The 21,712-nt window shown below is 36.1% G+C and overlaps 1 protein-coding gene across 1 annotated transcript in view; it reads left to right on the forward strand.

Moving 5' to 3' along the window:
* The first annotated feature begins 5,908 nt into the window (after window positions 1-5,908).
* CPB1 (carboxypeptidase B1) overlaps window positions 5,909-21,712 on the forward strand; it is a 34,301-nt gene continuing 18,497 nt past the window's right edge. Inside the window, exons 1-5 of the mRNA XM_032852435.1 lie at window positions 5,909-6,255; window positions 6,365-6,440; window positions 13,784-13,908; window positions 21,336-21,435; window positions 21,523-21,624. Coding sequence (XP_032708326.1) covers window positions 6,185-6,255; window positions 6,365-6,440; window positions 13,784-13,908; window positions 21,336-21,435; window positions 21,523-21,624 — 474 coding nt within the window. The 5' untranslated portion in view covers window positions 5,909-6,184. The remainder of the gene's footprint in view (window positions 6,256-6,364; window positions 6,441-13,783; window positions 13,909-21,335; window positions 21,436-21,522; window positions 21,625-21,712) is intronic.

A 21,712-nucleotide genomic window follows, 5' to 3' on the forward strand; every position in this document is an offset into this window, starting at 1 on the left:
CCCTCAAAAGGCTTTAAGGGACTTTCATGTTATGTCACAGCATATTAAGAATAAAGATAATTCCCCACTATCTTACAAACAGCATAAAACAAATATTTCATGTATTTGAATTAAAGGTAGAAATGTACATCTTCCCACAAGTTTGTTTTCAATAAAATAAAGACATTAATATGGAAATATAACATTTAATTTATTCATTTAATAATTAGAAATACCTTGGAATTTCTTCTTAAAATCCATAACCTAATATACAAATATCAAAATATTAAGATGGCCTATAAGAATTAACAAAGATAAATGTAGGTGCAAAAACAGGTTGATTTATTTGGCACCATTCCAATTTACCTCCCCACTCTTCTGTCCTGATTAATTGCCCTCAGCAAGGAGTTGGAGCCTAGTTATGCTGTTTCCTTAATTCCTGTTGACTGAGTGTTGATATAAGGATAGAAAGAAAACCAACTGCCTTTGAACAAACCCATTCTTCAAGAGTTAATCAATCATAACCTGTCCATTTTAATTATCTCCCAAATTCCAAATAGAGATATGTTTGCAGTTTCCAAATATTTGCTTGATTAAAGATGTTTTCCTTATTTCAATAAGGAACTTCAAATTGATGAGTCAGGTGGTAAGATTTATGGGATGAAGTATCCTAGTTTATCTTCCAGTTTTCAAAAATTCTGGTCTGCAATTCAATAACAAACAACATTCCCCCCAGAGATATGCAGACTATTCCCATTAATGATGATGCTCATGTTTAAAAACATATATATATATATATATATATATATATATATATATATATATATATATATTTCAACATCAGTAGATCTCAGAGAGAAAAGCCTGCCAAGAAAATGTTTACTAGCCTCCCTCTTCATATCCATAAAAAAATAGTTTATTGGAATATTAAATATAATTACACAAAGCTAACAGGCCATTGGTGCACCTGGATAACATTTTCTGGTTGTTTTTGCCCTCCTTGGAGCAATACCAACAGATCGGGTCATCAATCAGTTATACCCATCAAGTTACAGGGAAATTCTGGCTGCCTCACAAACAACCAGACAGTTCAGTTAAGATAAGGATTTTAGCAGAATTTTCCCTGAATTGACTAAACTAATTAGTTGTCTTAATTAGATGCACACAAAAACAAAAGCTAACTCTTCCTGGAAATAATTCCCCATTTAGGAGCTGTGTTTGTAACATCAGAATCAAAGCACCAAAGTTCTCCTCTCATAGACCTTTCAAGGTCTAGCAATGATAATAGAATATGATGATAATGATGACTATGATGATGATGATAATACAAGATTTCTGAAAAAAAACTTTTTATATAAAATTTCTCCTATTTAATATCAACAAATGCAAATACATGTACAAAGTACTTTTGAGACTTTAAAAAGTCAGTTAAAACTTTTCTCTGACATAACAGAAATTATACATTCCCTAATTCATCTCTCCTCCCATAGATCATTCAGTCCTTTAACAGTGAAGAAGAGCCCTCACCCACTGGTTCAATACAGCTTGCAAGTTGAGAGAATGGTTTACCCAGAATCATCAATTGACCCAATTATTAAATCCACACTTCAAAATAAAGGAAGATGTCAAGAAAACTATTCCTTTAATATTTGTACCTAACCACTTCCATGCCTGGCACAGCAGGGCCTGAAGAGCAGAAATCAAGCTCTTTTCATCTTTGAGTACTCCACAGCACTTAACCCAGTGACCTTAACATTGAAGTCACAATAAACTCTTCAGCCTTGAACAAAACAGACCAAGAATGTACAGAACCAAACTTTTAAGTTAATGTGACTCCATTTACGAACTCAGTCTAGAGTTTCCCAAAATGTGTTCCCAAAATCACTGGTCCTAATTGATGCTTTTGAAGAAATATGTTTCACAGCCAAAAATACTGGAATGTAGCAATGGTCCTAAGTCTTCTAATTTTACCTAGACTTAACCAACCTGGAGCTCTACTGTGAGATACACTTGGGAAATGCTGTCAGGGTCCCTTTTTGATGATTTACCATACATATTTTAAGAGTCTTTAGACTCTAAAAAGCCCCCCTAAAGGAGCTTGTTTGTTTTAGTGTAAAGCAAACACATTTGACTTCAGAACCCTTTCTTATTTAACACCATGGAAGGTGTTTGGAGAAATGTTTTTCCAAAAACTGAGACATCCTATAGGATGAATTATAACACCATGGGGCAGTTTACAGACTCTCCACAATCTCACGCTGCTACATGAAACACAAACAGACACAAAGGTGCCTCTGGGCTTATTAATCACCAAGTTGTACATAAAAAAGAAGAATTTAAATATATAAACATGTGATGGGAAGCAGAAATTTCAATATCTATGGAAAAATTATTACAACTAACAAAAACAAATTTTAATTACTAACTGAAAATCCTAATTGTCCCCCTCTTGCATTCACAAAGCATCAACTAAAATAAACTGTTTACTATGTTTAGGTCCCAAGATCACACGTCATCCACAAATGATTTATCCCCTTTAGTGTATATTTGTCATTCTTTTTAACTGGCCAGATCTGAACCCCTGCTCTAAGTTTGGAGAATGTTCTAGCTAAAGAGCAATACAAGGCTCCCATTATTTAAGTTAAAATTTGAAATCCAACTTTCCCAGCCTCTCTAGAAGCTAGGGCACTGACCTAAGATCTTGACCTTGACTGACTGCTTAAGATCATCCTGGGAAAGGTAACAATATCAACAGTAATAGCTATTCAGATATTTTGCATGAGGTGTATACTAAGTTTCCAGGGGGTGGTCAAATGACTTAGGCTTGGCCAATCAGCACATCTCACCATCCTGACTATAGAATTGCCTCAAGGATAGAGAAGTTAGTCCACTAGGATTTAACTGAAGATCTGGGTTAAATTTTTGAGAAGAAATTAGTTTTCCCATAGATATATACACATACACATATATATGTATATGTGTATGTGTATATACATATGTATGCATATACAAATATGTGTATATATATGTATATGTGTGTATATCTTTGTAAAAATATAAACATCATCAACTGAACTTGTGAAGCCAGCACTATCGCTGAGCACTCCAGCTGCATGAATAATGAGTTTTCTCTTTCATTCAGCTAGTTTAGACCAGCGTTGTTATGCATGATAGAATTGCCATAGACTCTCTCCTTGCAGGCCATGGTAGAGTTTGTACAGTAGCTAATAGATCCTCTTGTAACTGTATTATTGTCTCAGGGAAAGTGAAACCGTCAATACCGAAATTGAAGAAAGCTACCTGTCTCTCTAAAGCAGATATTGATAGTTTATGGAATCTTCAGCTAGTTGGGTATGGTACCCTAGAGAGGAATGGCTGAGGTCAATGTTACAGATTAGTTTCATCATGCTTCTTAGAGTCCTGTTGATAGTAACCTTAATTAAATACAACACTAGATAAAAATGAATGAATTTGGTCCTAGCCCCTGTCAGTAAGATTAATCAGAGTGACCAAGAGAGCACCATACTCATGAGAAAATTCACCAGAAGTCAAGAGCATATAAAAAAGGGTAGGTATTGTTGAGAAAATTCTCCATGGATCCCTCTCTTTCAGCACATCCTACGAAAGATTTTATTCTGGACTATCTTTTCCAAAAATGTTTATATAGCAAAGAGTTTAGAAAACATCTCCCTTTGGGACAAAGGGAAGTTCTGTTTGCCCTATAGGACAATAAAGCTAATGTCTCCTGTAAGACAAAAGTTGAGCAGATTTGCTAGCAGCTGCCTCGTGAGATTGAGAGTTTCCTAAACTCAGTATACCTCAACTGTGACACAAATCTCTGTACCCAGTATCTAGCTGGAACGCCTTTACATCATCCCCCATAGGACAGGGAAATTAAAGGACTGACACACAAAGTCTATGCTGTCTGCTAGACCATGCATAATAAAGCCCTTTGCTTCTGACCCAGAAGTTTCACGTCTTCTGCCAGCTCTATGAAACCACAACAGGATAACTTTGTATCTTGTAGGTAGGATAAAAACTCAGACTCTTCCACTTTTTGACAAAGACCCAGATTAATATATAGAGATGACATATGTAAGAGCTGAAGACTAAATATTGTAATTATATCAGTTCTCCCCAAATTGATCTATAGATCCAGTGCAATCCCAATCAAAATTCCAGCAAGATTTTTCATTGAAATTGATAAGTTAATACTAAAATATAAATAGAAAGGTAAAGTATTTGGAATCAAACTTGGAAAAGAATGAAGTTGTGGGATTTACATATTATTTGACCTTAAGTCTTACTATAAAGTAAAATAATCAAGACACTGTAATAATTGTATAAAACTAGACAAATAGTTCAATGGGACATAATAGAAAGTCCAAAATTACACCACATATATACGGCCAAATAACTTTTGACATAGAAACCAAAGTTAATTAAATGGGTAAAGAAGTCTTCTCTATATATAGTACTGTATCTACTGGATATCCATATATTAAATGTTTTGTTGATCAGGGTACCTGGGTGGCTCGGTAGGTTAAGCGGCTGCCTTCAGCTCAGGTAATGACCCTGGGGTCCTAGGATCGAACCCTGTATCAGGCTCTCTGCTCAGCTGAGAGCCTGCTTCTCCCTCTCCTTCTGTCTGCTACTCTGACTACTTGCATTCTCTCTCTCTGTCAAATAAATAAATAAAATCTAAATAAATAAATAAATGAAATTTTGTTGATCCCTACCTTATACCATACATAAGACCCAAATGACAAAGCTCTTTATAAGAAGATGTAAGCAAATATGTTTGAGACCTTGGGATAGGAAAGATTGCTTGGAAAGAACGTAAAAGGCATGAACTATAAAGAAAAAACATGGATAAACTGAAACTTCATCAAAATTTAAAACTTCTGCTCATCAAAAGATAAAATTGAGAAAATGAAAATAAAAGTTACATACTGAGAAGAAATATTCGTGATATACATTTCTAATAAAGGACTTGTATCCAGAATATATAAAGAACTGCTACAACGCAATAATAAAGCCAAATAACAAATTTCTTTAAAAAGGCAAATAACTTCAACAGATCCTTCACAAAAAAAGATTTACAAATGGTCCTATATATATGAAAAAATATTCAACATCATTAGTATCAGGGAAATACAAATTAAAAGCACAATTAGATAACACAGCATACTCTCCAGAATTGACAAAATTAAAGACTAATAATACCAAAATCCTGGAGAAAATGGAGAGCTACTGGACACCGGTAGAAGCTTAAAATGGAACAACTACTGGACACTGATAGAAGCTAAAATGGAACCACTACTATGGGAAAATGTTTGACAGATTCTTATAATGTTAAACCCTCACCTACATTAATATTTAGCAATTCCACTCTAAAGATATTTACTCCCCCAAAGTGAAAACATGCCAACAAAAAGGTCTGTACAAAAATGTTTACTGCAGCTCTATTCATAGTAACACCAAATTGGAAACAACACAAATATCCATTAACAGGAAAATGGATAAACAAATTGTGGTATATTCATACAATAAAACATTACTTAATATTAAAGAACAAGTTAATAATGCAAACAAAAATACTAATATATCATAAGAACAGTACCTTGAATGAAAGAATCCATACACAAAGGAATATTTTGGTATGACCTTATTTACATGAAGTTTTGCCTGAAGTACAGGCAAAACTAATATATGAAGCTAGAGATCCAAATATTTATTTCCTGAGGGGAATACAGAGAGAGACTGGAATGGTGCTCAAAAGAACTTCTTAGGGTGATGAAAATGTTCTATACCTTCACTGGAATCTTTGTTATACGAATGTATGCATTTGTCAAAAGTCATCAGCTGTTACGCTTAAATCATTGTATGTTATTCTCAATTCAAAATGAAAAAAATACTACAAAAAATGACTAAAAAATGTATTTTATTTAAAACTCATTTAGCTCCCAACTATTCAAGGTCTGACATCTAAACCAGATGGGTTGAACTTGAGATTATTTGCTCTGTATCCACAGGTGTTGAGAGAGATATCCTCTCTGACTTTACACAGCTATCAAGGCAATAATGCTAGGAAAACCATTAATCAAAATTTGATAGTGCCTATCTGCAATCAGAAGAAGAAAACAAAGAACACCTTGGACTATAAAAGCAGGTAAAACACACCCAAAGGATCTAGTCAGTCACAATGTTGACGTTCTTGCTTCTTGTGACTCTGGCCCTAGCATCTTCTCACCATTCTGGTGAGCACTTTGAAGGGTAAGTAAGCAACTCCTTAAAAGATTAAGTCCTCTTCCTTGCTATCCCAAAAATTTGAATGCACTACCCAATTTTAAATTTTGTCTTCTTCTGCTATCTCACCATTCAGTGAGAAGGTGTTCCGGGTCAATGTTGAAGACGAAAATCACATCAACTTACTCCGTCAGTTGGCCAGCACCACCCAGGTAAGTAATGATCCTGTAATACAGGTTTGCTTTACACTTACTTTAAAATCTTAGAATGCACTGTGATTCCCTCAAAGGAAGAATGACTAAAATATTAACCATAACAAGAAATAACTTGAAAAACATTTAATGCCACAATACCTTATTTTTCTGCCTAAATTAGATTGCCATGGCCCTATAGTATTATAAATCCATGAAAACTTTTTAAGGAGCTGACAGGACATGACAACTGGATGAGATGGAACTGTCACAAAGGTCACAGTACATCTAATGTACAGTCACTTCCCTTCGAAGGCAAAAGTGAAAAATGATCAACTTGGATATTACTGAAAAACTGGGCTTCTGTCCAACTTGAAATTCATTTCCACATCCCATATATCATCTGTTCCCTTTGATTTTCTTTCATTCCAAATCAAACAGCTTGAGTTTTCATGACCTTGATTCAGGCCCTCTTAACGATATGACATGAAGGGGTGGGGGGGCAAAGGAGGTAAAAGCCATGAATGATTTCCATATTTGTTTTTACTTTCAATAAACCAAAATCTCTATGCTAATTTTAAAAAATCCACTGTATATGGGGTGAGAACTGATATTTTTCATTACATATGCACTTAGCAGGAAGCTATTGCTGACCACAAATGGTTCACTTGGGCCAAACCTGTTTCCTCATGAAATATAAACCAAAATAATTTGCTAGCGCCTAAATATCCATCTCCTATCTATATCTATATCTATATCTATATCTATATCTATATCTATCTATCTATCTACCTTTTTATAGGTTTTTTTCTTTTAGCTTTTAAGGTATGGGGAGAAAAAAGAAGATACAGTATCATAATCTGAAACAGATTCAAAAGTTTAGAATTTAAAGAAAATAAAGTTGTTTATTCCAACTCAAACCTGGAATTTCCTCCATAGAAATATCATCCCTGGTTGCTAGTCCCAGTAACACCTGCTTGAGCACCTCCAGGGATAGCAGGAATACTGCTTTCAAAGTAGCCCATTTGCCTTACAAGTCATTCCAATTGTTATATGAAGCTAAAAGCTACCTTCTCCAACTCTAGCCCATTGGACCTAGCTGAGCCAAATACTGTGTCGCACTCTCTAAAATTTTTATTTTATTTTTATTTCTTTTTAATTTATTTCTTTTCAGCGTAACAGAATTCATTGTTTATGCACCACACTCAGTGCTCCATGCAATACATGCCCTCCATAATACCCACCGCCTGGCTCCCCCAACCTCCCATCCCCCGCCCCTTCAAACCCTCAGATTGTTTTTCAGAGCCCATAGTCTCTCATGGTTCATCTCCCCTTCCAATTTCCCTCAACTCCCTTCTCCTCTCCATCTCCCCATGTCCTCCATGTTATTTGTTATGCTCCACAAATAAGTGAAACCATATGATAACTGACTCTCTCTGCTTGACTTATTTCACTCAGCATAATCTCTTCCAGTCCCGTCCATGTTGCTACAAAAGTTGGGTATTCATCCTTTATGATGGAGGCATAATACTCCACAGTGTATATGGACCACATCTTCCTTATCCATTCATCCGTTGAGGGGCATCTTGGTTCTTTCCACAGTTTGGAGACCGTGGCCATTGCTGCTATAAACATTGGGGTACAGATGGCCCTTCACCCTCTAAAATTTATTTATTCTAGGCCTTCTATAGTTTCTCTTAGCATGGGTTTACAGACACCTGATCATTCTGGTCACCTCTGGATATAGCTCAATCCTTCTGTCTATATTTCTTTTTTAAAATGTAGCTTTCAGAATTGACAATGGACCCCTAGCTATGCTCTGATTAATACATACTGCAGGACCACTGCCTGTCTTCATCTGTAAAACAGACATTTATTAAGGGGGCCTGAGATTCTTTTCAACATCTTGAACAGTTTACAGAATAATCTTAGGTTATAACAAATATATTGGCCAATTGAAACCATTAGGTTATTCTTTTTTCACATGAATCACCCTCAAACAAGATATTACTTCTTCTTGCCTAATTTATTTTTTAACCTAAATGCAGGATTTTGGATTTATCCTGTTAAAATGTATCTTTATAGCCTGTTTTCAGCATGTTGAGATCATTTTTATAATGAATTCAGTCACCCAGGGGAATAATTCTTCCCCCTAACTTTATATTACCAGCAAGTTTGACAAGCATGCCTTTCCAACTTTTATCTTTGTCACTGATAAAAATATTAGGTCAATCAGGGGTCACCATAGAATTAGAGGCCTCCTTCATGGCTTATTCATTCAATACATACTTATCATGAGTTTCCAATGTGTTAAGTACTGAAAGTGATGCATTAACCAACCATCCTCAGGTAAGTTTGCTCAAGTATCCACATTATTGTTAGCTGTAGCTAACATTGTATTTTCTCGCTTATAAAGAAGAATATAAATGCAGAGGCTTGGTCAAACATTTTGCTAAGATCCAGAGTCAGCATTCCATCAGGATAGTGGTCTTTTTCAATAATAAGATGAAGTTCATTAGGCCTGACTCACTCTTGCTTTAAACCATGTTGGCTCCCAGGGATCATAGCTTCCTTTTCTGAACATTCACAATCCATCTGCTTCCAGTTTACTCTGCAGCTTTGCCAGAATCCATGCCAGGCCCCAAGGAGCTCCTGCTTCTGGAATTCACCTGTTTTCCTATTTCTGAAATCCAAGATTTACCCCCTCCACTCTTTAGTGATTCCTTCAAGCTCTGATTCCTCCAAGGATGCTGAGAAAGTTCTGCAGTCACACGTGCAGTGATTTTTTTAGTTACCTAAGATTCAGCATTTTAAAATAGTCAAGAGCAGAGAACCTGGACTCAGACTCCTGGATTCAATTCCTGGCTCTACCACTTGCTAGCTGGACCTTGGACACCTCTCTGGGTCTCAACTTTCTCATTTGTCAAATGAGAAGAATAGTATTTACCTTGTAGGATTGTTGTGAGATTTAAAGGACTTACATTAAGTCCTTTAAATCTTTAAATCACTTAGAAAGAACTTATATAATGATATCTATAAAAGTATTTGTTATTATTACCATCTTTAGAACTGGAACCTTGAATGCAATATACATGGCCACTATAATCCTTTCTCTACTCACCTACCTTAGGCCTCGATATTCTCTTTCCAAAGAAGGTGTTTCTGCTAAAAATCCTAACATGTGAAAATTTTTTTACTTATGGTAATTTTATCTCTCCAGAAATAGAAGAAACAAGAAAGAGTATACCCCCTGAGAAAAGACAAAAGTCAAACAATGGTTAAATAGACTGACTTTCTCTCTTTCAGCTGCAAACATCAAGCTTTAGCTCCAAGCAATGGGACTGTATGTTTGTTCTTTATTCATTTTATTTCCAACATGAATGAAAAGATTTTTATTCTCCTCAGCAATCTTGCAAGTGCAGCATAGTCTGGACTGTAGCCTTCCTGATAAGATCATTACAAGGGCATCTAGTCTTTGTATTCATCCTTGGCCATGTGTCCTTCCTCCCAGCTTTTGAACATATCCTTTTATAAGCTGAATGTACAGGAGAGCTGTGACCACATGGGACTCTGGTAGCCTCCCCTTTTCATCTGTAATTATACAGTAAGTGTTTTATTTCATCTCCTTGCAATCAGAGTTGCACTTGTTCCTTTATTGGAGACATTAACCACAAAACCTACTCTCTTTTCTCTATACTTTCTTGAACCCTGTCTCTCTATGATAAGGTGCAAGTTAATCTATGGCCAAAGTAACATGGTTACAGTCTTCCAGGGTTCCCAGTACCCCCACTATACTTTTCTACTAAGTTCTTCCCTGCTCTCTGGAACTAAGCCTCAATTAGAAGTCACTTCTTCTTCCAAGAGGAAAAGAAAATTCCATCATATAAATGAAAAGTCCATCAGATGTTCAACTTAGAGTCAAATGCAATGTGAAGAAACAAACTTATATAAATTTATAAAGAATCAAAGACTCCTGATACCAATATTTATTTTCTTCTAAGCCCTAAAAGAATGTAGAGTGGATAAACTACTTTATCTTGCTTTTATGCTGGTCTCTTAATATATTTAAGAAAGGCTCTTTAGTTATTAGCCAGCTGGCTGATTAAGTTGACATTCCCACAGTGTTATCACGTAAAGATACCCCATTACCACGTAAAGATACCCCATTATTCAGCCTGGGTGGCTCAGTGAGTTAAAGCCTCTGCCTTCGGCTCAGGTCATGATCCCAGGGTCCTGGGATGGAGCCCCACATCAGGTTCTCTGCCTGGCGGGGAGCCTGCTTCCTCCTCTCTCTCTGCCTGCCTCTCTGCCTACTTGTGATCTCTGTCTGTCAAATAAATAAATAAAATCTTAAAAAAAAATAAGTACCCCATTACCTTCCAACAAATGTTCTTTATGATTTTTTATAACTCAGCTTCCTAGAATTATAATTTTATAACCTCCATTTTATAAATTATTAATATATAATTCAATTCCCCATATCTCATATCATCTTTTGCTCTATTTCCATATTTCAGATATAGATCTCATTCACAAGGTCTTGGTAATTAGTGAAATGTATATTTACTTCCTTGTGATAACATTTTGAGTTTATTATTTGTATCCATACTTCATGTAATGGTGAACATCTATGAGGCTATAGAGTTGGTCCTGATTTTTGGCTCCACTTCTCCTAAGAAGGACTGGGAATTAACTTCAGTATAGTATGTCTGAATCACACTTGGAAAACTTCATACTGCTGGATGTTGGTATATATGTTGATCAATCTTCTCCATGTCAAAATGAAATCTTAAGGTACCTCAGGTTAGGTCTGCAAGTTTTCTGTCGAACATTTTCATGAGATTTATCTACCCCATTTTAAAGAATCCATCATTCTCCCTACAGAATCTTAAAACTCTCTCTCTCTCTGTGTATCTCTCTCTCTCCTCTCTCTCTGTACATATATAGAGATATGTATATGTAGATATGCAGATAAATATATAGAAAGAAAGAGATCAATCTCCCAATAATTAGGAGAACCAAGACTAATGAGCAAGAAATAAGACGTTAGGAAAGGCAACTTTCAACTTAATATAGCAAAGAAAACCCATTCATAAAGCAATTAGGCTATTCTGAAGTGATACTAAATTTACTCAAGATTGAATTAAAACCATCACCAAAACAGTATGTAGCTATATGCTGCTATACATGAAAAGCTAGTATCTTAATATAGATTCTTCAAAGCAGAATCTTAGACAAAGATTTCAGGCCAAAGATTTTGTTTGGGAAATATAGGGAATACTGCTAGAGGAGTGAGAAGTGATGTAGAGAAGGGAAGGCAGCTAACAAAGGGGATACTATTAAGACAGTTACCACAGAGTATGACTAGAGCTTAATCCAACAGAGAACTCAAGGAATGGGTGTGCAAATCATACAACTTAGAATTATTTATCCCACCTGAGAAACAAGGGAATTGGAGTATTTAGACATCTACTTTCCAGGGTCACTGGTTGAGCACATCTCTGGAAAGAGTTTGTTTGTTTGTTTGTTTGTTTTGCCATCCCCTGCTTACTGCAAGCTGTTAGCTTGGCTTTTTCCAGTTCTAGGGGAAAGAGCTTTCAAACACAGAGATGCGTATCTTGGCAGTTGGGAGTTCCCTGAGTATGCTGAAAGGTCCCTGCATTATGTATGGGTGCAGCTCTGTCAAGCTGCCTACAGATGCCTGGAGGGCTTTATGTGCTCTACCAATTCTAAACCTCTGTGTCTATAATAAAGATATACATCCCTGTCCCATCCCATCTTGGAATGATAAGCATTTATTAGAAACACAAATTCAGTTAACTTAAAAATATGCTTTCTTCCACAATGTGCTTGTCTTCAGTGTCCTTCTCTTTATAGTGTTGGCTAACTAGAATTCATCACCAGCCCCTAGCTTTTTCTGTTCTTATCATGGCATGTCTTCGTATTTCCCCTACTGTCTTCTAACCTTTCATCTTTACCCTCTCATCTTTGACTCACTAGATCACATTGTGTAGCCAATCCTTATCAAATCATCAATACTGTCTCCTTTAAACACCTTAGTGACAACCACACTCATATTTTTCTTCTGGAATCCCTTCTGATTTTGTCCCAATGTCCCTGCCTCGTACTGCCCTGATACACTCTACAGCCCTGACTCATGACTCAGCACCCACTAGACATCTACAGTGGTCTGAAGATTACCAGGACAGGACATAGATTATTGGATTCTCCATAGGCAAGTATATCTGAAATTGAGTCATCTTAATATCTTACCTATTAGTTTCTATTAAGTGACCTCTAAGTCTTGCCAAAACTCATTTCTAAGTTTCCAAGCAATGGTCCTAAATATCACCTGTCACACCTCCAGCCTGAGACCAGCTCATAAATACCTACACAGGGATTGGGTGAGAAACAGAGGCAGAGAAAGACCCATTGTCAGGCTCATCTCAAGCTCACTTTGCTCTGCTCAAGGAAGAAACAAGAAAACAGAAACCTGAGAGAGACAACACATCCTTGGTTAATGTTTTTCCATGGAAAAAGGAGATTTGAAACCACACATCCACAAAGAAAAAGATTAGAATTATCAAATATGTTATTCTGTTATTTTTGTGCATAATTTTCTCCAAAATCTCCCCCATAAGAACAGAAGCTATGTTTGATTTGCTCACTAGTGTACTCCTAGTCTCAGGCACAAAGCCTAGCACATAGTAGGTCCTTAGTAAAAGCTGATGAATAACTGAACAAATGAAAATGTCTGGATCTTTGAGAGCATTTTGTTTCTGGCCATGACGACAAGATGACCACTGGAGAAAGATGTACTTTCCTTTTCAATATATCCTCCACAGGTCAGAGATGTAGATCCTGGTTCTGCACATTACTGTGAGTGCTGAGTTCCAAGTACAAATTAATAAAATCAATCATTTAAAAAGTAAAAAGGAAAGGTCAATTTCTTTCTATTAAATTTTGTGGCTGTAGTTAATTCATCATCATTCATTCAGAACATTTATCCATTATCACAAACACTACTATCACAATAAGCAATTGCTCCAAAAAATCAATAAATAGAATAAGAGCCATTATAAAATACTGGTATTATGGGAAATTAACCAGCATTATGGGAAATAATTATATTTTCTTCATGCTTGATGATAATCAGTTAAGGCCATGTATATATATGTAAACATTTTTATTGACATACTGGTTGGTCCCAACTCTTGTTCACTCAAGGAGATATTTTTAAGAGATTTCATGGATAATTTGAGTTTGAAAATAACTCAATGAGTAGAGTAAGAGTGTGCTTGCTGATGATAATTCACCCATTGAATTATAGGTGTCAAACATAATATATTTTACTCCTTATTCAGATTGACTTCTGGAAACCAGATTCTGTCACACAAATCAAACCTCACAGTACAGTTGACTTCCGTGTAAAAGCAGAAGATATTTTCACTGTGGAAGATTTTCTGGAGCAGAATGAACTACAATATGAGTAAGTTTATGTTTTATAGCTATTAAAATTCTCTCCTATGTATGCTCTCATATGAGCCTCTGAATAACCCTGGGAAAGTAAAAGTAAGACCAAGACCATGGCTTCCCTGAGGCCCCACAAATAGCTGATGGCAAAATTGGCTCTAGATTCCAAATTGTAAGACTTTAAGCCTGGTAGATATTTTGTTTAGTTCTTATTCCAATAAAAAAAAATGTTTTTGACTCCTGAACCCCAATTCAGCAAGATATCTGACCTGCTAAATGGTTATATATAGACTATAGGCCAAACCAATGAACACTGTTATCAGCTAGACACTGTTTTAGTCCCAAATAATATCAAGTCTTCCTTCCAACTGAGCAACCAGACCTATTAGGAGCTTTAAGGACTCCTCATGCTCCTTACTTTTTGTGTATGCATGCCAGACTCAATCAATATTTATTTCAACTTAACCATTCATATATTTTCTTATCATTTGATTATTTTTTCATCATAATAAGTATACTCTTTAATCTCCATCCTCTATTTCCTCCACTCCCCGACCTATCCTCCCTCTGGTAACCATCAGTTTGTTCTCTATAATTAAGAGTCTGTTTTTTGGTTTGTCTATCTACTCTTTTTATTTCCTTTGTTTGTTTTGTTTCTTAAATTCCACATATAGTATTTGTCTTTCTCTGACTTACTTCGTTTAGCATTATATTCTCAAGCTCTATCCATGTTGTTTCAAATGGCAAGACTCCATTCTTTTTTAAGACTAATATTCCATTGTGTATATATGCCACATCTTCTATATCCATTCACCTATTGAAGGACACTTGGGGTGCTTCCATAATCTGACTACTTTAAATAATGCCACAATAAAAGGAGAGGTGCATGTATATACTTCCTGGATCACAGAGTAGTTCTCTTTTTAATTTTTTGAGGAACCTCTATACTTTTTCCACAATGGCTGCACCAATTTGTATTCCTACCAATGGTGCAAGTGGGTTCCTTTTTCTCCACATCCTCACCAATATTTATTGTTTCTTGTGTTTTTTATTTTCACCATTCTATAGATGTGAGGTGATATCTCATTGTAGTTTTGATTGCATTTCCCTGATGATGAGTGATGTTGAGCATTTTTTCATATGTCTGTTGTCCATCTAGATATTTTCTTTGGAGAAATGTCTGTTCATGTCTTGGCCCATCTAAAATTGGATTATTTGCTCTTTTCAATATTCGGTTGTATCAGAGCTCTTTATATATTTTGGATACTAACCCTTTATCAGATATGTTATTTTCAAATATTTTCTCTGATTTCATAGGCTGCCTTTTAGTTTTCTTAATTATTTCCTTCACTGTGCAGAAACTTTTGATTTTTATATAGTCCCAATAGTTTATTTTTGTCTTTATTTCCCCTGCCTCAGGAGACATAGCTAGAAAAATGTTGCTACAGCTGATGTCAGAGAGACTACTGCCTATACTCTCTCTTCTAGAGTTTTTATGCTTTTGAGTCTCACACTAGATCTTTAATCCACTTTGAGTTTATTCTTGTGGATGGTGAAAGAAAGTAATCCAGTTTCATTCTTTTGCATTAGCTGTCCAGTTTTCCCAATACCATTTGTTGAACAGAATTTTCCCCATTGTATATCCATTCCTCTTTTGTAAATATTACTGACCATATAATTGTGGGTTTATTTCTAGGTTTTCTGTTATAATTCATTGATCTATGTGTCTATTTTTATGCCAGTACCATACTGTTTTAATTACTACTGCTTTGTAATATAACTTGAAATCCGGAAATGTGATACCTCCAGTTTTGTTTTTCTTCCTCATACTCCTTTAGATTAAGGACAAGACTAGGGTCAGACTGAATGGTTCTCTGTCCTTTTATCCTCCACAGCCCCCACCACTATTTCTAATGATAGAAGTCATAGAGAAAAGTACTAAAAAAAAAAAAAAGAAAGTGATTCCCCAGAGGCCTAGAACAGAGTTAGCTAAGCTGATCATCACATGTCTCCTCTCCCCAAATACCACACTGGTCCATGTAAGCCTTTTCAGATGAAAGTGTCTTCCTAAGTAGAAGCAGTTGTCCATTGTTGAACAACAAATAGACAGTAAGTGCCTACCTATACCAAGCACCATAAAGGATAGATATGGTCCCAACCCCTTCAGAGGAATACAGACTTTAAACAAAGAATTTCAGAATTGTGTAACAGATGTTAAGAAGAATGAAGTGCTAGAGACATAGGGGAATTGAGCAGCTCTGGGAATCAGGGAAGGCCACCAGAGGAAATGAGTCTTCACCTGAGAACTTAAAGATGAGCCAAAGTTAGCCAAAGAAAAGGAAAAAATTATACTCTAGGCAGAGAACAGACAATATGGTAAGCTTAGGACTGAGAGAGACCACGCTAACCTGGAGGTATTTGCACTAGAGAGAAGAAAGTAATGAGGTCTTTTGTCCAAAACAGTTCTTCCTCCAGGGAGTGGATCAGTAAGAAGCAAAGAGGCAGTATCAAGCTCCAGTCCTGAACACTCAAATGTTTATCCAACAATACCCCACCACAAGCTCAAGTCTTCATTAATTTTGAGTAAATGTAACTTAAAATTTTTTAACGGAAATTTTCTCTTGTTTTTCACATCTTAAAAATATCGAATAGTATTTATGCTAGTGAAGATGTCAGAATTATTACCTATAAAGTCTGTATCTCATCAGGAGAAGTGGTACAATATAACATAACAAGTAAATGCTCTAGGAAAAAACAAAACAAAACAAAAAACAACCAGATTCAAGTCCTAACTCTGCAACTTCCTGAATGTGTAACCTTAGATAATTTACTTAATTTTTCTGAACTTCAGTTTCCTTATCCATAATATGAAGATATAATACCTCTTCCAAAGGACTGTGAAGATGAACTAAAACAATATGTAAATAAATTGCTACTGGCATTACTATTGTTATGGTTTATTATTATACTAAGAGAGAAATGAAACATTTCTTAAAGGTCAAGAGAAATTGTTTTGCTTAACCCCATTATCAGGCTTCATATAGCTTAGCTATCTGCTTCTACCTAAGGGAAGTGTCAAAATGTGACCATAAGAATGGACTGTCTTTTTAAAACAAAGATATAACACAGTTAAGTTTCAAAATTTGATTAAGATTCATGTCTGTGACTTTTTGCTCTTCTTATTACACTAGGAAGAATTTTTAAAATCCTAGCCTTTAGGAGACTTTGTAATTTTTTTTTAATATTTTTTTAACGACAGTTTCTTTATGATTCTTTGAGAAAAACAAAAGGAAGATTAGACACCATAAGCTAACCCTAGCTACCTAAATGACGTCCTAATTCTACCTATATCACAAAGTAGCAATATGGCTTCTAATTGCATATCAATCTCCCTTTATCAGATGGAAAATTTATATCTTTTTTTAGTGGATAAACTTTTTGGGAATTGGATATGAATGTTATCTCCTCTAGAACATTAGAACAAGAGCTAAACTCTTGTTAATTTTTGCTTCTCTGTTCACTGCTTAGCACACATGTAGCGTACAATTTTCTAAATATTAAATAATTATAAGTCCTTAGAGACTTTATTGCTGGAGGAGCACACCAGCAATATCCTAGCTGGGACTGTCAGCAGTCCCTGTGCATCCCATTATTATCTCATATGGTAACTAATTTGTATTTAGACAGTTTCTTGCTGGCAAGAATTTGTAATCATGTTTATATCCAACAGGAACCATCTACTACTGCACAAGTTCCACCAAAATAGCTTTGCAGATTTTTCCATGGTTCCATCCCTCTTCACCAAGACTTGTTATCACTTTGGAAGCTTTAACCAATTTCTGAGTTGCCATGGGAAAAAATTCAGAATGTGTGCACCAAGAATAATAACTGTATTTTTATGTTTATTCTGCACCCTTAGATACAGAAAGACTAGGAAATGGATGGTGCAAATCTCCAACTTACTGTTCTGAAGCCGTTAACAGACTTTTTGGTGGGCAGGCTTTCACAGAATACCTTCTTACAAATTACAGGAATGTTGTCTTTGCCCTATCCAATCCCGGGAGAGACTGATTGTTACTAATATAACTTCCTATAACATTATTTTTCTGTGCATTTCAGATTAAGACAGGAACATGTCCTTGGATAGCAATGGGTACATAATAGTGTTCTTCACTAGCAATGGGCATGTAGTAGAGGAACTAACCAAATACTCATTTTTCAAGAATGTATAAGGGGGGAAAAAGTGAGTGCCTCTTCTCAGATATTCTGTTCCTTGTTTTTCTGGGAGTCCCTGTTATCTAATTCGCCTGCATGTTTATAGAAAAGAAGTTGGATAGCACTATAAAGGAACATATGAAAGTATAAACAGTGTACACGCCTCTGTATTTTGGAGCTGTAATGCAGTCTCTATTACATTAAGAGGCATTGTTTTAATCTCCTAGAATAGAAGCTCATTATTTAGTAATAATATTTGTAATATAGCTTAAGTAGTGCTTTGTCTTAAATCTAATAAAATCAAATAATCACAAGGCTGGAAAGGATCATTTGAGGTCAATCCCCTGCCTTCAGGCAAAAGTAAGCACCACATTTCTACCTCATTTTGATGCTCTTTTGCAACTTACTAGAGGGTACTTATACTCCTGGGTGTCATCTTAAATTTAACAGGCTGTTTGCTTGTTTTTTTTAATGCTTCTTTGCCCTAATTATTAATGTAAAGATTTAATAGTTAACATAGTAATGACTCTAACAGAATGCCTCATCTAACTACCAAACAAAACACTAATCCCTACATAGTCACTGATTCTCCTAAATAATGTGAATTTGAGGATTAGGTGCAGAGAAAGGATAGCAATATTTTGTGAAAGGTCTATTGCCCCCTCTACTCAGCGGGTTCCTGATAGATCACAGCTTCCTATGGTTATGGTCTTAGATCCAGTTGAGGCTGTGGAATGCCCGGGAGCATTTAAGTGATTATTTCTTTTCTCTGGGCACCACTAACAATCCATATGACCTAGATGATATTGTACTCACTCATTGACAATGAAAAATCTTGTTCAAGTGATTGTTCAAGTAGATGTCATTTACCATTTCCTCTTGGAGTTTTAGTTTTGCCATTCAGCCAGAAAAGTTCAACCTTATTATACAGCATTTGTTCTTTCAAACTGATGATTTCGGTACATAGTTGTTTTCTTTAAGATTTTGGCCAGTCGATTTTTTTGTTTCAAAGGTTTTTGTTTTGCTTGTTTTGTTTTGTTTTTTTTTTTGTTTTGTTTTTAGTTTTTATAAATGTTGTATTTGAAAATCATTTTCCTAAACTATCTATTTTAGGTGTTTCCTGGAGTTTATGAAGTTTATGGTAACCAGAAATTTCAGTTTAAATTTTTTTTCATAAACCTTGAAAGACAACTATGACCAAGGCCTACAGATTTGAGTCAAGTCACTGCATTTTAGAACTGAAAAGGACATTTAACATCAGCCAATCAAATGCCCCATTCTAAAAATTATAAAAGTAAGGCCCAGAGATTAAATGATTTTTCTGAAGCCAGTTTATAAGTTAGGCAAAACCATGACCCCTGACCTTTCGGTTCTAATTCTGGATTCCTTCTACTTCTGTCCTATCCCCTAACAATCCAATTTGGGTATTGAATATAATTATAGCACTTACTATAATCATTGTTATAGTAACAATGCCTAACTGAAGCAGGCAGAATGGTGGTCCTGCCCCAAATGTCTATATCCTAATCCCCAGAATACCTGAATGTGTCACGGTCCATGCTGAAGAGGAGTTAGGTTTGTAGATGGAACTAAGATTGTTGAGCAGCTGAACTTAAAATAGGCAGATTATCCTACATTGTCCAGAAAGGTCCAACATGATCACAGGGTTCTTACAAGTGGTAGAGGGAGACAGAAGACGGGGTCAGAGTGATGTGACATGTAAAGGACTTGAGCTGTCATTGCCGGGTTCAAAGTTAAAAGAGAAGGGCAAAGAACCAAGGAATGTTGGCAGCCTCTAGAAGCTGGAAAGGGCAGGGAATCGGATTCCCCCCTAGAGCTTCTAGAAAAAAGCACACCACTGCTGACACTTTGATTTTAGCCCACTGAGACCTGTGTTGGACTTCTAACCTACAGAACTGCAAAATCATAAATTCATGTTGTTTTACATCACCATATTTGTGGTAATTTATAGCAGCCATAGAAACTAATACACTAACAGAGTATTAATGGCTGCTCAAGGAGAAATTTTCTTTCCACAAGCTAAATCTTAAAATCCGCTCCTTTTCTCTCTCTCTCTCTTTTTTTTTTTTTTTGTAATACCACCTTAAGATAGTTAAGACCTTAAGACAGTATTTGCCACTTGCCAGGAAGAAAATATCATTTAGTATTAATTTACTGCATTTTCCACAAACAGACACAAGTTCATTCCCAAGTTAACCAAATGAAGGAGAGACCAGGAGGAAGGTTCAGAGGATGTCCCTGACATACTTCATCAGAATGCCCTTGGGGCAGCCACAGGAGAAGTAGACTTTTTGATGTGTGGCTGCAATTCTCTCTGTGTCAGATAAAAACATTTCAAGGCTTGACTGTGGATAATAGAAGCTTCTGCAAACTAGCTTCTGTCCATAATACTCACAATGTTGTGATCAAGAACATTAATGGTCACAAAATTTTGTCCTTTCAGAACATACTTTCCTCTCAGCAGTAGCAAAGACGAATGAAGTCACACACATCCACACATTCCAGCCTGCCTTTTATAATAGAAACTTTCACCTAAACAATCCCTTATAGAAATACACAGGCCTCAAAATTCTGTCACCAATTTTCATACTACCTTGCTTTAGAACCATTCTTTGGTTACTTTAAACCAGCCAAAAGACAAGCAAGCAAAAACTAGTTCTTTAATCCAGCATTTTTTGCCTAATAAATATTTAGCTTATTAATATTTCTGAATTTCTACCTTTCAAGATATTTTTCTCAAAACCTAGAGAAAGGCCCTCAAAACCTAGAGAAAGGCCCAACTGTCCCAGTTTACCTGGGATGGACTGGTTCCTGGGACATGGGACTTTCAGTGCTAAAACTAGGAAAGCCCCAAGGAAAAAAGTCCACAGATAGGACTCAATTGCATACTTTTGGGTGGCAGCCCAAGGCTGTTCCAGAATGCTCCAGGTTCCAGAGGAAACCATTTTCTGAATTTACAGTCCAAGGACACTTAAATATGTCAAGTTTAGGCTGAGAAAGGGTCTGCCTTGCTTGCAGTCTCCAGTGATATATTCACTTTCTGTGATGAGCAGCTCAGGTTGAAGGGTATCAGGGACACTCAGAGGACAAGAGTGACTCCATGGAGAATGTACTGCATGATTTACTAAGGCAGCAACTCTGCTTTTTTGCATGTTCACTGGGAAATACTCTTATGTTCACAGGAGCACATCCTTTGGTTTATTGCAGGGTGTTGATAAGCAACCTGAGATCTGTGCTGGAAGGTCAATTTGACAGCCAGGTCCGTTCAACTGGACACAGTTATGAGAAGTACAACAAATGGGAAACGGTATGATGTGCTCATGATTTAGACAGACATTGTTATGGTAACTGAACTAAGAATGGCACATTAATCTACAAATGGTTGCATTGGTAGATAGAGGCTTGGACTCAACAAGTCACCAGTGAGAATCCAGGCCTCATCTCTCGCAGAGCCATTGGAACCACATTTGAAGGACGCACTATGTACCTCCTCAAGGTAATTATTTTTACCCATGATCTTCCCATATCTGAGAGCTTTAAATCAATGAATTCTAACACATTAACATCTGTTCCACAGACATGCT

This window comes from Lontra canadensis, unplaced genomic scaffold (assembly GCF_010015895.1).
Source record: "Lontra canadensis isolate GAN:19392208 unplaced genomic scaffold, GSC_riverotter_1.0 scaffold6, whole genome shotgun sequence".
In the NCBI taxonomy this organism is placed as follows: domain Eukaryota; kingdom Metazoa; phylum Chordata; class Mammalia; order Carnivora; family Mustelidae; genus Lontra; species Lontra canadensis.